General features: G+C 37.8%; 1 protein-coding gene across 1 annotated transcript; it reads left to right on the forward strand.

The window, feature by feature from the left end:
- Nucleotides 1–178: 178 nt before the first annotated feature.
- Nucleotides 179–14,278, forward strand: LOC101162414 (adenylate cyclase type 8-like). The gene is made up of 21 exons (XM_011491609.3): nt 179–881; nt 2,646–2,857; nt 2,966–3,700; nt 5,006–5,155; nt 5,227–5,357; nt 5,472–5,583; nt 5,658–5,785; nt 5,915–6,073; nt 6,953–7,181; nt 7,256–7,426; nt 7,511–7,611; nt 8,570–8,771; nt 10,185–10,277; nt 10,368–10,528; nt 10,602–10,683; nt 10,819–10,977; nt 11,808–11,954; nt 12,124–12,216; nt 12,293–12,407; nt 12,489–12,691; nt 12,835–14,278. Exons 2-21 carry the CDS (start codon nt 2,681–2,683, stop codon nt 13,048–13,050), a joined length of 3,564 nt encoding a protein of 1,187 aa, XP_011489911.1. The 5' UTR covers nt 179–881; nt 2,646–2,680; the 3' UTR covers nt 13,051–14,278.
- The last annotated feature ends 1,033 nt before the right edge of the window (nt 14,279–15,311 follow it).

Consider the following 15,311-nt stretch of genomic DNA (forward strand, 5'->3'; position numbering starts at 1 on the left):
ATTTAAAGCAAACAAGCAATTAAAATGTACTTTTATAAATATTGAGTTGTGAAGTAATAAATGCATTTTCATAACGCACGACCAAACCTAACATTGAATAGTTTGTTGCAAAATACATTTCATTTGAATAATGGTACTAAAAACCCATGAAAGTTTGAAATGCAATAGATTTTGTTGTTATTTGAAATTTTCATTTTGAAAATGTAAGATTGAATTGAAGAGTTTTCATATTGAATTCTAAGTTGTTAAATTCATTTTCAAATTGCAAATTGATTTGTCAATTGAAAATTGAATATCGCTTTGAATTAATTCCATCTATAAAGGATGGATCAGCAATTAAATTTAACTAACTTTGCCAAACTATCTTAGTTTGAAAGAATCATAGATACAGTATAAACACTCTAAAAAAAGAGTGCAACGAGACTTTGTCTGTCATCTTAAAGCTATTTCTCTTCTGTGATTTTGTTCTAAAAAGGCAGCCACGACTCGTCTTGATGTCAGTGAACTCAGCCGAGCAGGTCAGTGAGAGTGGCTGCTGACTAATTAATCCTCTTTGCGTTCTTCACTCCTCCAGCTTTGCTTCGTGGCAGTTGTTGACTTGCTCTCAGAGGAGCTCAGGTGGTGACCTAAAATCCAGCAGAGCAGATCCACACACACCTTTGATGGATTCATAACTTGCTTCAAATACAAGAACTAAGTTCTTCAACACAGTGGGGACTACTCAAAACTTTCTATTTTTTCCTTTTACTGATTTTTTTTTCTTTTCTTCACCTACATCTGTTTCCCAATTAAATCTGCCCGATGAAAGCAACCCTTTGATATCAGGTTTGGGTCAAAAGATGGACATGAAAAGTGAAGATGGACTCTGTGAGCCAGCAAAGGTCAGTAAAACACACCATCTCATTTTTAGATCTCTGGAAAACCCAAAATAAAAGATTATTTTATCAGTTAAACGCGGTTTGATCAAAGCACATAACACTACATATTTGTATTCTGTTTGATGCTGCCAAAATACCTATAAGTAAGGAATGAGTTAGCTGACTGGCATCATGGCAGAGTTAATTAAATATGCTGTGTTTACTGTCAAACGCTGTTTCTGCATCAAGCCTGTTAAATGAGGAAACATGAGCTTGATGAGAAGCAAAGTGCTGGACAGCAGCATGAGGAGCCAGAAGGGCCCGGAGGAGTTTAACTCTGAGCATTAACCAGCTCAGGGCTAAATCTGGATCCCAAATAATTCATTTGAAAGCTGCCTTTTTCTCTGGCACAGACTGTGTCAACACGTGGAGCCAGACAGGTGGCGTTGTGAGTGCGAGCTGCATGACTGCGTGAATCTTGGACAGAAGGAGCTGGATTATAGCTGAAGGATGTCAAGGCAGTGCTGTTTCTGTAGAGCTGCTGAAGTCCATGAAACAAAGGAATAATCACTTTCAGTGCTGCTCTTTGAGTCAAAAATATAATGAATTTGTCCAAACTCCAAAGAGAAATTGATGGAAAGAAAACAAACATTTTTATTAGTCATGAATTTGTGTTACTAGCAGGGAATGTTTACTAATTGTTTGTTACTTTATACAAATTTAAAGTTAGTTTATTGTTTATCTCTATAAATTTCTTAAAGACTCACTCCAAATAAAATAGTGTTGTTTTTTCATGTTCTAGGGCCATTTTTTTATAATGACGGACATGTATGAAGAAAATTCATCTTAAAAGTGCACTTCTGAGTATTTCTTTAGTCAAATCGTTGTGAATCAGGAGCAGATGAAAAAATGCAGTTTGAAGTAGGTTATTTTTTTATGTAAAAATAACTATGCTGGGCGGGCCAAAAGCTCCCTGCTCCGCTCTATTCTGATGCATCCACTTGAGAAGAAAATGAGAAAGAAGGAGGTGCATATTCTGTATTTATGAAGTTCTTTAGTACGATATTCAAATCAAATGTTTTATTTAAAGTCAAGATTTTTTCTTAACTTCTATAGTGCTGTAATGAATTATTTTCATTTCATAATTTGTGTTTGCCGATCCAATTCATTGTCGATATTAGTTCATTTTAAATGATCCGATTCATTGACCTAAAATCGATCCAGGACATCTTTAGCCAAAACCTCAACTGGTTTTCCAGATTCCTTGCATTTCATACAAGCTAATCAAGTGTAAATAAAATATGTTTACAAGCAAACAAGTAAACAATTATTTCCTGGTAAATTCATTCACATTTAAGGACTCTAATTTTTAATTTAGAGGAGAAAAAATACGTTTTTGTATAATTTACACCAGAAATAATAAGTTTCACCCATAGGCCACCATTAGGATGTATTTTATTTCACTGATATAATTTTAATTTTTAGGAAAAAGAAATGAATTATGTTGCATTTCTTTCCTCTTTATGTACGATAAGAGCTGAAAAAACTTTAAAGAATGTAAAACTAGGTCAAAAACGAGGTCATAAAGCTTTGCGTAACAGTAATATAAATTAAGTGTACAAATTATGTTTGTAAAATTTATATTGACACTATCTGATTACTTCAAACAAGTAAAAAGTTTTGTGTTTTTTTTTCATTATTGGATCTGAACATGTGAAAATAGCTAAAGGAAACTTGTTGGTTTGCTTTTTTTAACTGGTTCTTTATTCCGTCCCCTTTTCCTTTAAGTTTCAGGGCCTGTTTTCTCCTAAGACTAAGGGCTGATGTCGGCTAAGGTTATCACCATGGTGACCTTTGCTGACACAGCAAAGGTCTCGCCTGTAGAGCTGCATGAGCCTCCGTGTCTGAGCGCCACGCTGTCTCCTGGGCTCAGGCGGAAAAAGATGCTGTGGCAGAATGCTGTCAAACACATAATTATCCAGCAGGAGCTCAATGCTCAGGTGATTTTCAAGGGAATGAAATTATCCTAAACTCCTCCCTAATTATTCTGCTCTGTGATTTAGCTCTAAAAATATATTTTTTTAACCTTGTGGCTCCCTTTTTTTAAGGCGGGTGTTGAACCAGCACGCAAAATCTTTGTGACAGATTCCTACATTGAGGATATCAACAGGCAGATCCGCAGCAAGGCCTCACGTGGGGTGACAAAACGGCGCTCATCCACTGTCAGAGTCCAGACCCGGGGATCCACCAGCACCTATGGCAGTGTTGGAGGTTCTACCTGTGACTACACCAGTGATGCAGATTTCTTTGTTTGCTGGGGCAACACCATCCGCGGTGTTTACATACCCATGCTGCGGCACACGTTCAAGTCCCGTGACCTGGAGAAGCTCTACCAACTATACTCTTCTCACCAAAGACGCAACTCTCTAGCCATCACCAATGTGATCGATGCAGTGGCCAAGCTGCACGTGTTGGTCCTGTACCTGGTGCTGGCCCCAGAGCCCAACACAGACACCCTGCGTTCTTACTTTACAAGCATTTTCATGATGATAGCTGTAGCTCTGTGCGTTGTGGTTTTGAACTGCAAAGACTCCTTGTCCCCAAAGTGGCTTCACTATGCTGGCCTTGCAAGCTGGTTTTCTCAAACCACACAGATTTTGGGAGGGTTTGTTTTTGGACTAGAGACAGATCCATCCTGGTATGTTTTATTCACACTTTTTGCTACATACACACTGCTACCACTTCCTCTGCTGTGGGCTATTTGCGCCGGATCCATTACCTCATTGCTGCACCTTGTTGTGGAGATTTTGTCTTACTACAAAGATGCTGTGCTTTTAAAAAAGGTGAGACAAACATATGTCATGTTAAAATTCACTTCCTTACACTTTTTCCTGATCTGTGCAAAACAAAAATTTACAAGTTAAGAATTGGATTTAGGCAAGTTGTGACTTGAAGGTTGCCAGTCTGATTCCCATTGACTTGCACAATGTTGGACTTCCATATTGACTGAAATGCCCTTAAGCATGACACCTAACTGCCTGCATGGTGGCTTTGCAGCTTTCTGGAAACACCCAACGTGGGTGTTCCGAGAGAGGATATTTCCCTTCGGAAAAAAACATATTCTACTAAAAACAAATGTAAATTTACTTGCTTTAATTTAAACCAAAATAGATACAGAAAAATATATTGCAAATCCTCCTAAACCCTCTAAAGTATTTCCTTTATTGCTGGGTTTTTTCCCCGTGTTGTGCACAGTCTCTGTTTCATGCCTTGTTTGGCAAAGGCTGTGCCTTAACTTTATATTGAACTCTCTGGACCGGTTAAACTGTTAAACCTGTTAAAGAGACAGAAGCTGAAATGCAGACCTTTATGTTAAAATGAGAAACACTGACATAAAACACTGATTGAGGAAAATATCTCTATAATTATTGCAAATCTGATGATAGTAAATGAAAAAAATGATGCCAACACCGTTTTTTGATCTAATTTGTTGCAAATGTTGCATTTGTTCTACTATATCTAGCTCTGTGCCCATAGAGCAGTCGACCTCTGACTGAACGATTGCAGGTTTAGTTCCTGCTCCTCATGCCTATGTGTCAAAGTGTTCTAGAGCAAGACACTGAACCCTACATTGCTCCTGGAGGTTATCAGTTATCTTACAGGTTTATATGTTAAAGAGCAACCATGGTTTCCACACCTCCCCTTCCTCACAGGAACATTATCTCACTCCGGAAGTCTTCATCATGCAAATTTGTTCAAAAAAAGTTTGTTTTCCTGACAGAAATCTATCTGATTTCCTTCTGGAAAACAGAAAACTGCTGTTGGAAGGTGGATTGTTGTCAAGAAGGACCTAAAAAGTGTAATAAAACCAATGTGGTAACAGTTTTGGCATTCAGAAGAGTTATGCCCTCTCTTTTTTTTAGCTTTGAGCTATTGTTCATGACAATTTTTTTATTTATTGTACTTCTAGCTACAATTAGAAACCAGTTTTAAATAAAAACGTTTTCCCTATTGTTTGTCTTCTGCAACCTGATGCTGTCATTAGGCTCCTAATTTATTGGTATTTGACTTGCTGTTGCAGGTTATTGTGTTTATTTAAGGTTAAATGAAGGAGCTTAAAGTCTAAAGTGATTTTTTTTCCGTTTCAGGTGTTTGGCAAAGGCCTTCTGTACCTGGGTATGAACACAGCCGGCTTATTCATCCACTACCTGACAGATCATGTCCAGAGACAGGTTTTCCTGGAGACGCGACGCTGCATTGAAGGTCGTCTCAAACTTGAGCAAGAGAACCAGAGACAGGTAAAGTTGAAAGAAAAGAATGTTACAAGTTATTGATTCAAGAAGGTTAATTTTGTGATGCTGCCTGACAGGAACGCCTGGTCCTGTCAATTCTGCCTCGCTTCGTTGCCTTGGAAATGATTGCAGACATGAGTTCTTGGGAGGACGAACTGAACCCTCAAGAGTTTCATAAGATCTATATACATGAGTACAAAGATGTCAGGTAAAAAATTCTTTGGTCATCCAGCAGAAGCTATAAAACCCATGCAGGTACACCTTTGTCTTTCAAGAAAGTGCTTTTAAAATAAAGAATTTTTAAATTTTTTGTCATCTGTAGCATCCTTTTTGCAGATATTAAAGGTTTTACTCAGTTATCCATGAATCTATCGGCTCAGGATTTGGTTCAAACCCTCAATGAGCTCTTTGGACGTTTTGACCGCCTGGCTGAGGTGAAAATCCTTGATATTTCTTTTTTAAATAAATCCCTTGTTTTTTTTACATTTTCTTTCATCTCTCACAACAGGAGCACCACTGCTTGCGGATAAAGATACTGGGGGACTGTTACTACTGTGTGTCTGGGGTGCCTGAACCACAGCATGCCCATGCCCGCTGTTGTGTAGAAATGGGGCTGGCTATGATCGCCACCATACGGTTGGTGCTGACTAGAGGAGTGATATCCATAGAAGTCACATTCCGATCCAAGCAGAATTCTGCTGCAGTCTTTAAAATTTTCCGTTCATTTTAATGATATAACTTATTTCAGCCTAATATCTACAACAGACTCGTGAGGAAGCAGCTGAACTTTGACTTGGACATGAGGATCGGTATACACTCTGGTTCTGTCCTGTGTGGTGTGCTGGGCCTGCAGAAGTGGCAGTTTGACGTCTGGTCATGGGACGTGGGCATCGCCAACATGCTGGAAGCTGGAGGAATACCAGGGTGAGTATCCTAAAAGGCACAATTTCATGTACGCTATTGAAATTTACAGCAAAGATCTCTAGGCATCTTGACTCATAGAATGAAGATTTATGCTCACTTTATTCTATTTTCTGAAGATAAGTTAACCTCGATGTAACCAGTTACATTTTTGTGTTTGCAAGGGTCCTGGCCAAGATAGGCAATAGCACAAATTATATTAGAGTTTTGAATGACAAAATGAAAATACATGTAAAAATGTAAATTTAAAAAACAAAAAACCTTTTCTATAAATGGGCCTAAAATGTTTATTTTTTTAAAAGAGTATGCATTAATGAATCCTTCATGTCTGGGTATTTCTCCAAAAGGTTTTAAATGCCTTTTTAAAAATAATTGGACTTTAAATTTTGTAGAAAAAATAAATAAATACTGGCAGTCAAGGAAAAGTAGTTGCTGTAAAAACACGTAAAATGGTCTTCAAGTCAGTCTTAAAGCTGTCTGGAAGTCAGTGAAGAGACCTCAAGAATGGTGTAACTTGTGCTGTCTATCTGGTCTTAGTCAACAGTTTTGCAGGAGTCCACGTTAGATGGGAATGACCAGATAGGTGAACCTTACATACATAAATTCTGAAAGTAATAAATGGAAAAAAAGAGTATTGGTTTAGCAATTTTGAAAAGATCCAGTCTTTGTGACATGCTCATTGGCTGAATGTGATACTTCAACAGAGCTATTTTTATAAATGTTCAAACGATCTCATTAACAATTTTAAAAAATGCAAGCATACTTGTGGTCCTAAAATTAACTTTAATTAATTATTTAAATTAACTCTAACAAAATGATTCATGTGAATAAGTCAGGCTATTCAATTGGTTGTTTCATTTGATTTTATTTTTTATCATTCAGGCGCATCCACATCTCAAGGACAACTTTGGACTGTCTAGGGGGAATCTACAAGACAGAGGACGGTCACGGAGGGGACAGGAACGAGTTCTTAATGAAACATAACATAGACACCTTCCTCATCTGCCCTTCAGAGGAGAGGAATGGTTTCATCGAGCCCATCAAAGTCCAGAGAACTATTCGGACCTGGAACCCTGAGATCCCTTTTGGTCATGTCATTGACATGAATAGTGTGAGTCCATCATGGATAGTTGGTGATACCACAGTCAGCTGAGAACCTTAACCGTTCATGTTTGTTCAATCCAGATCCTGGCATCATTCACAAATGGCTCGCTGCCCAGCATATGGCAGTCAAATTCCAGAGAAATCAAGAAACGCATCAAACATGCGATTGAGGTTCGAAGCAGCGAGCGCATGCACAAGGAGCACATCACTCCACTGACCCTTGTGTTCAAGGATGCCCTGATTGAGGCCAAGGTATGCAGGTAGAGACAATCAACCTTGAAAGTTAGCTAAAAATATCTCTGCAATAACCAGAATTGACAATTTTCTTTGGTCTAGTTCTCTCAAATCAGAGATGAAATGTTCAACTCCAACATGGTCTGCTCCTTCATCGTACTCCTCTTTCTCATGGCTGCCCAGGCCTTCATGTCCATTCCCAGGTGAAGCCCCAAACATTCAAATCTCTGCCTTCATCACATCTTTTTTTTCCTGTTTCCTACGGAGCTCAGGACATGAAAAAAAGAAAAATGTATCGCTCAAATTAATATTTGTGGCCACGAATTAGATTATTGTGTACACAATTGGTGCTTTGTAGTTACAAATTAGCATCTTTTGTGCACACATTAGTATTTCAGTCAGACAACTCATGCAGTAAAGAAGATTTATTTCCATATTTCTTTTAGTTTGGCAGAAGGCTCTATTCAAATATATAAAACAAAGATCTCCATGGAAAACTTTGAGTATTAATCTACCCCTAACGGAGCTCACAGGTGGAAGCCGGGGAAGAGGGGGGGGTAACGAACCCAGAGCTCGCGGAAATGGAAGAAGAGGGATTGGACTGCAAACCTGGAACTTAAGTAGGATGCTAAACAGGTGAGTTAATTAAACTGAACCGCCCGCGGGGAGGAGTAACCAGGTAAACGCACTGCTCGAGTTGTCTGCCTGAAATACTCCCAGGGTCGTTCATTTTGTGTGCACATATTAGTATTTTGTGGGCACAAATTTGTATTTTGTGCACGGGAATTAGTACTTTGTATGCACAAATTAGTTGTAGGAATTCATGTCATAAAAGTACTAGTTTGTTGCTGATTTGTGGCCAAAAAAACATTAAATTAAGGGAACAATTTTTTTGAATGTCTCTTCCAGGGCTCTATAGTTTCTTGAGGTGGAGTTTAATAATACAATAAAATGTACAAACTAAAAGAAACAGGAATATTGCAGAAAAATGGAAGCAAGGCAGTTGGAGAAACACACTAAAACATAAACTATTTGAAATCGAATGATACAAAATAATTATTCATGCAAAATAAGAGTTAAATAAAATTGTTTCTACGTGTTCACTCTTCTCTTCTTGACTCCTAATTCTGTTTTTCTTCTTCTGTTTCCCCTAAAATGCAGGCAGTTTCCGGCTGTCCTCCAGTTTGCTCTTTTCCTGCTTGCATACATGATGCTGCTGCTGGTTTCCCTCGCTGAACAGTTCAAGAGCACTCCTGTAGTGCTGCAGAACATCTGCTGCTGGTTCCACGAAAACAACAGCGCTCGCAACCTCCTCACTCTCACTGCCATTCTCATCAACTTTGCCCTGGCCTCTTCAGATATGGTGAGAATCAAATCAAATCAAACTTTATGTATTAAAAAAAAGCACTTGTCCTACATTGCGCAACTTGAAGCACTTTAACATTTAGATCAAAAAAACAAAACAAAACAAAAAACCACACAGTATTACAATAAATGTGTGTAAGAAGAGAGCATTTAATCAGTTTCAGATCAACTTTATTTGCATAACACGTTTCAGACAATGCTGCTTCTCCAAATGCTTGACAAGAAGCCACTTAAAAAAAATCATATGCACATACAGAAAGTAGCAGCCTATAAATGTCTTTATTTACAAATGAAGGATCTTAAAAATGATACTAGAGTCAGATGAAAAACACAAGTTGCTTTTGTTTTAGCCGTTTTTTTATTTTTACTATTTCTAACTTTACAAATTTGTTGTACTATTACAATTTAACTTTATAATGCTAAAACGTTGCATTATCTGTGGAAAATCCAAATGCCTCAAAACTAGCTAGTGCTGCCACCTTGTGGCTAAAGATTTCTTTTTTGTTTTTTTGCATCGCTGTGTTTACTGTAAAGGCAATCCAATCTAAATCACATCTCTCTTTACTGTACTTTGCTTTTTCAAAGCTTTTTCTATCTGGCTGAACCCAAACCTCTCACTTCATAATAGCTCTCTTCTATCTGGGTTAGATTTCTAAACTGGCAGCAAGTGTTGTACAAAGAACGAGCAGTTAAGAGCTAAATAACAACAACATCCAATTTAATTCCATATAACCAGGGAGTTATTAGTGATGATCTTTAGACAGAATATAAAATAAATCACATATCTATATCATTTTTTCAATACATACATATCTACATTATTTAAACTCAGATAATAAGATAAATAAGACTCCATCTTCACTTTTTTTTCATCCCCATACCTGTCCTCACTAAAGTAATTCAATAAGAAAACGCCTCCTGCTTAATTTCTGTTTGTAAAAAAATAAAGTGCATTCACTGCTGCCTGGTAAAAATATCTGATTCTGCCATCCTTTACAACAAAAACACACACTTTCAAGGGTTTCTAAAAAATCTACAAATTCATAATGTTGCATCATTGACGGAGCAAAGCAGACACACTTACTCATTTTCCCTGGAATGAGAGCAACTGAGCAAAAATAAACTTGAAGAACAAATATATTGTACTTAGAAAAAAAATAAATTGCGATGTTAAACTTTAAATCATATTTAAATGCAACATAAACACAAATATCAGGTTGGGAATCCTTGTAAGTTGGAGACAAATATGCCTTTCAGTTCAATGTTTTAATGGATATAGAAACCCAAACCAGAATTACATTAATGAGAGACTCTAAAATCTGTAAGCATAAAGAACTGAGTATAACTCAAGTGTTAAGTGCATGTTATAGGTCGTGGCTTGTCCTATTTGTAGATCATGTGCTGTGTGCAGGTCTGGTGTCTTCTATCAGTGACGAATGAGACTGACATGATGGAGAAGATGAAACTAAGCTCAGTTCCTTTCACCATCTGCACCTACCCTGAGGTAAGGAGAAGCCCAATAAGTTCATTTCCTTTTGCTCCAGCGTGACCTCAGTCTGTTACTTCATAAATAAGTCATGTCTGTCAAATTCAGATCTTCGTGCTGAGTGGCGTGGTTGCCATGGTTACGTGTGCTGTATTTCTGCGACTGAACTCCCTGCTAAAGCTGGCGGTGCTGCTGTTTGTAGTCACTCTGTACTCCTATGCCATTCACCTGGCCTTCGTCACGCTTGCACGCTACGACACACTGCAAAGGTTTGTCCTAAAAGTCCATCTATAGTTTCTGACTTCAATTATGAGTTTGTCAAGCTACCAACCTGTCTTACAGGTCTAACTATGTGAGAAGAAAAGGGATTTCCATTCTTCTCATGATCATGTTCACAGTGGCTGTTTTTTATAATGGACGACAGGTACAAAGAAACATTTCCCAGCACTGATTTTCCAATCTTTTTTTTGTTTTTTCAATCTGAATGACCAGGTACAATAAAACCAAGGTGATGCTGGGTGATCTTCCATCACGTTGCTGTTTCTTCTGCTCTCTCCAGTGGGAGGCCACCGCCAGGCTGGACTTCCTGTGGCGTCTGCAGGCCCAGCAGGAGGTGGAGGACATGAGGGCGCTGAGGGAGCACAACGAGAGTTTGTTACACAACATCCTACCTGTGCACGTGGCGCAGCATTTTCTGGAGCGGAACAGAAACGACCAGGTACCAAAAACAAACCCTGACCTATTACAGGAAATGTAATATCATGTGATTTACAGACATATTAATTGTTAACATGCTGTTTTATTTTGTCAAACAGACCAAGAAAAAAAAGTCTTATTTTAATTTAATGTAATTTATTCCCACATAGTAAACTTTTTTTCATAACAAGAAGCACATTCTGTTACCAATTATCTTTCGATGTGTTGTAAAATTATGATTATGTCGTTTTTAGCCCCCCCCCCCCTCCCAAAAAAAAACTGTTTTTTAGGACATAGTTTCTGCAGTGTGGCAGTAGTTCATTAGAAATTTGCCTCTAAGTTTTGGGTGGGCAACACCGCCCATTCTTCCCTTCCCCATTGCTGAGAGCTCTCTGTTTACACAGTCTCCCACTTGCTTACAGACCCTCACACCCCCAACCTAACATTAGAGATGCAAAAAAAAGAGAGCAACATTGGAGCTATCCAACGGTACAGTTCTGAGCCAAAAGTCAGCTCAGACAAGAAAAACAAAGACGTCTATTCGTCGACACTACAATCTTTTTTTCAAATGGCATTTTTTTTTCATCTGCTCCTTATTCACAACAATTTGAATAAAGAATTCTCAGAAATGCTATTTTAAGGTTAATTTTTTTTATTTTAGCTCTCAATCATCAGAAAAATGCCACAAGAACATGTTAAAAACACAATCTTTATTTAGAGTGGGTCTTTATGGTCTTAGACACAGAGAACATCCACATGAACCGGGTTATTGCGCAGAAATGTTTGATTTTCCTCAGGTCTGTGTTATCTCATATGAGCAGGTGAAACTGCGTGTAACAATGGTCATTTCAGGAGCTTTACTCCCAGTCTTATGATGAAGTGGGTGTCATGTTTGCCTCGGTCGCCGGCTTCAATGAGTACTTTGAGCAGAAAGAGATTAAACATGAAGGAGTGGACTGCCTGCGACTGCTCAATGAGATCATTGCTGGCTTTGATGAGGTGAGCAAACTTCAATTGTTCTAACAACCGTTAGTAGTTCATCAGAGAAAAATACCAGCTGGTTCTGAGTTTGAACGCTACTAAAGTGAAAAGTTCATCCTTTTCTACCAACAGAAGTAGTTTGCCCAGTTATATTAGAAGCAGCTGTCTGAAATTGAATCTTTTCTAGTTGTTGGAGGAGTCGTATTTCCACTGCGTAGAGAAGATCAAAACCATTGGAAGTTGCTATATGGCAGCCTCTGGTTTAGCTCCAAATAAACAGGTGGGAGGTCAGTTTCAGAGTCATTTCAGTTGAATTTCTTTAGGGAAACTCACTCGTCTGGATTTATGTTTTCCAGGCATCCATGGATAAGTGGAATCACCTGAGCGAGCTGGTTTTGTTTGCGTTGGCGATGCAGGAGACCTTGAAGGAGACCAACCGGCTCTCTGCTCAGAGTTTTAAGCTGCGTGTCGGTGAGTCGATTTCATTATTGTAGTAAACAGTGAGGAGAATCTGAGACCAGTGACCAAGATTTCATGATGGACTCTTTTAAGGAATTGCTCATGGGCCAGTAGTTGCGGGGGTGATCGGAGCCACCAAACCGCAGTATGACATCTGGGGGATGACAGTGAACCTGGCGAGTCGTATGGACACCACAGGAGTGAGTGGACGAATCCAGGTGCCTGAAGCCACCCGAAAAGTCCTGTCAGAGTGGGGCTTTGCCCTGGAGCTACGAGGAGAAATATTTATCAAGGGGGTGAGTGGGGGCTGAGCCTAGTCCATATAGTCTGTGGTAACTTTGCAGATAACGTAAGGAAAGCTTTATTAAAAGGAAAATGTTTAATTTTTATTCATTTTAAATTGAAGGAGTAACCTAAAAAGATTTTTTGTTTAATGCAGGTAAGTGAGTGCCAGGGAAAAGTGCGTACATACTTCATCAGCACCACGCGCAGTAAGCAGGGCAATGCTGGGAAGTACAGCAGGCTTGGGGGGCGCCCATCAGGACGCCTGACACTAGCCGAGGTCGTATTTGGGCTGGTCCAAGCCCGACAAAAGGAGAAAATAAGAGAAACCAACAGTAACTTTGGTCTGATTTCCTGCAAACTGAAGTGTTGAGAGGCACGCAGAGGAGAGGACTCATCCAGGCAGGGCTGTTCCTGCATGTTTACAGGGTGGATCAAATCCTCCAAGGATCTTGCAGAGTTTATTCCAGGTTTTGTCCATCAACCCAACGAGTTAGGAGAAGAACATGTTGGAAAAGTCTATTTCTAAACTTACCAAGAGGAGATTGGAAATGGAACGTTTCCTAGAATGGGCCTTTCTCTTCCACTGACTTCTTGTGAAGTACAGCAAATATTAGGGGGATCTCTGCTTTTTCTAGCTTTCTTGTTGCCATTTTTACAGTAAAACAAAAGCCAACATGTCTTTTTTCATATCTTGTATTGCAAGGTATATCAAACATTTGAGCCAAAAACTAGAATACCTCTAAAAAACAGCTAAATCACACTCTATAGTTCAGGGTTCTGCAACCTTTAGCGCTCAAAGAGCCATTTGTTACAGTTTCTAACAGCCATAAACCCAGCAAGAGCTGCAAAGTCACACTCTACTGTTTAGAAAAATGTTCTAAATTTATATTTTTGCGGTCATTAAGTCATTTGTTTATTTATTCATAAAATGTAGCTTTGAAACATTTACAATTATTGAATTATAACAGTGTTATATTACCATTGCACAGACAAGTTCCTTTCAAAATAAAATGTATCCTGTGTCAAATAAGACCCTGCTGCAGCGATTATACTTTAATACATTTGTCTCTGAAAGACAACTAGGCTTAAGAAAAGAATGTGAGTTTGAACTTATTCTAAAAAGAAACCACTCTGACATAAATCAGATCTTTTACTATTTAATTGCTTGTATTTGACATGTTTGCATTATGGAGTGAACGTGTCAAGGGCTCTTGATTTAGTATAACGTAGTGGTTAAAACGTACATTTTTCTCATCTAAGTTCACCTCAGTTTAAAAATCTAAAAATAAATGACCAACAACCCTATTATTTCTTCAAAATGTTAGCATTTTTCTTCAAAGCAAAAGAACCACAATGAAGGGATAAAAGAGCAGCATGTGGCTCTGGAGCCACAGGTTGCAGACCCCTGTTCTATTTCATCACACATGAGTTGGTTTTTGTCTGTATCTTCCATACGAACTCTATAAATGCAACCGTGTTGGTGTTTTAGACATCATGTGCTGTTCATTTTACATGTATACCATGCTTTTATACATTTTTTACAGAAATGTTTAATTGTATGATTGCCGTCCATCAAATAAACACATTTTCTGTCTGTTTTTGATACTTAAAATAATTTAAAAAACGATTTAATACTTATTGCATTCTACTTTTATCACACTAGTCATACAATTTAAGTTTTATTGGTTAAACGTACCCATTACATGGAATGGAAACCTATAATTTTGAAAGTGAAGGATTTACTTTCTTTTCAGACTGCAAGGATCGACTTCTCTTCATTCGATTGTTTTAGACTGAAGCGAGCGCGGGTACTCTGTGAGGTATCCAAATATCGTCTATTGTGAAAAATGGATCGCTTGACATTTTTTTATGAAACATTTCAAGTTTGAATACTTTTTGTTGAACATATTTTAGAGGAGTGTTGTTTATGCGGTTGAGTGGCTCCTGAGGAATGACCAAGAGGACAAATAAATATACATAAATAATAATATTTCGTTTTTGTTTTTTTAAATAAATTTATAAATAAATATATTTCAGTTGATCAAATCTTAAGTTCTTTCTTTAATTCTTCCAATCGACAAAACTGAACAAAAAAATTACCATTGTTCTAAAAAACATCTAAGGATAATAATACGAAAACAATAGCCTAGCTCTTCTTATTAAGGTCAGACTTAAAAACATAAACATACAGAAGAAGTTGCATTATGAAGAAAAACTTGTAACAAAAAGTAGAAGTATACATGCACACAAAAAATGTAATATTTGATTTATTTCCACGATTGACAGTTTATTCCAACAGTTATAGGATAATAATTATGTTGTCCATCTGATTTTTTTCAATGAAAAAAGTGATTTACATACCAAGAGATCTTCACAAAATCATATTTCTTCTTGTACGTCTTACTTTTTTGTCTAATTTACTTTAAACTATTTACTTTCTGAAAATTAGATATATAGATATGGATGGATGGATGGATGGATGGATGGATGGATGGATGGATAGATAGATAGATAGATAGATAGATAGATAGATAGATAGATAGATAGATAGATAGATAGATAGATAGATAGATAGATAGATAGATAGATAGATAGATAGATAGATAGATAGATAGATAGATAGATAGATAG

The sequence above is a fragment of the Oryzias latipes genome, chromosome 24, assembly GCF_002234675.1.
Source record: "Oryzias latipes chromosome 24, ASM223467v1".
Classification (NCBI taxonomy): Eukaryota; Metazoa; Chordata; class Actinopteri; order Beloniformes; family Adrianichthyidae; genus Oryzias; species Oryzias latipes.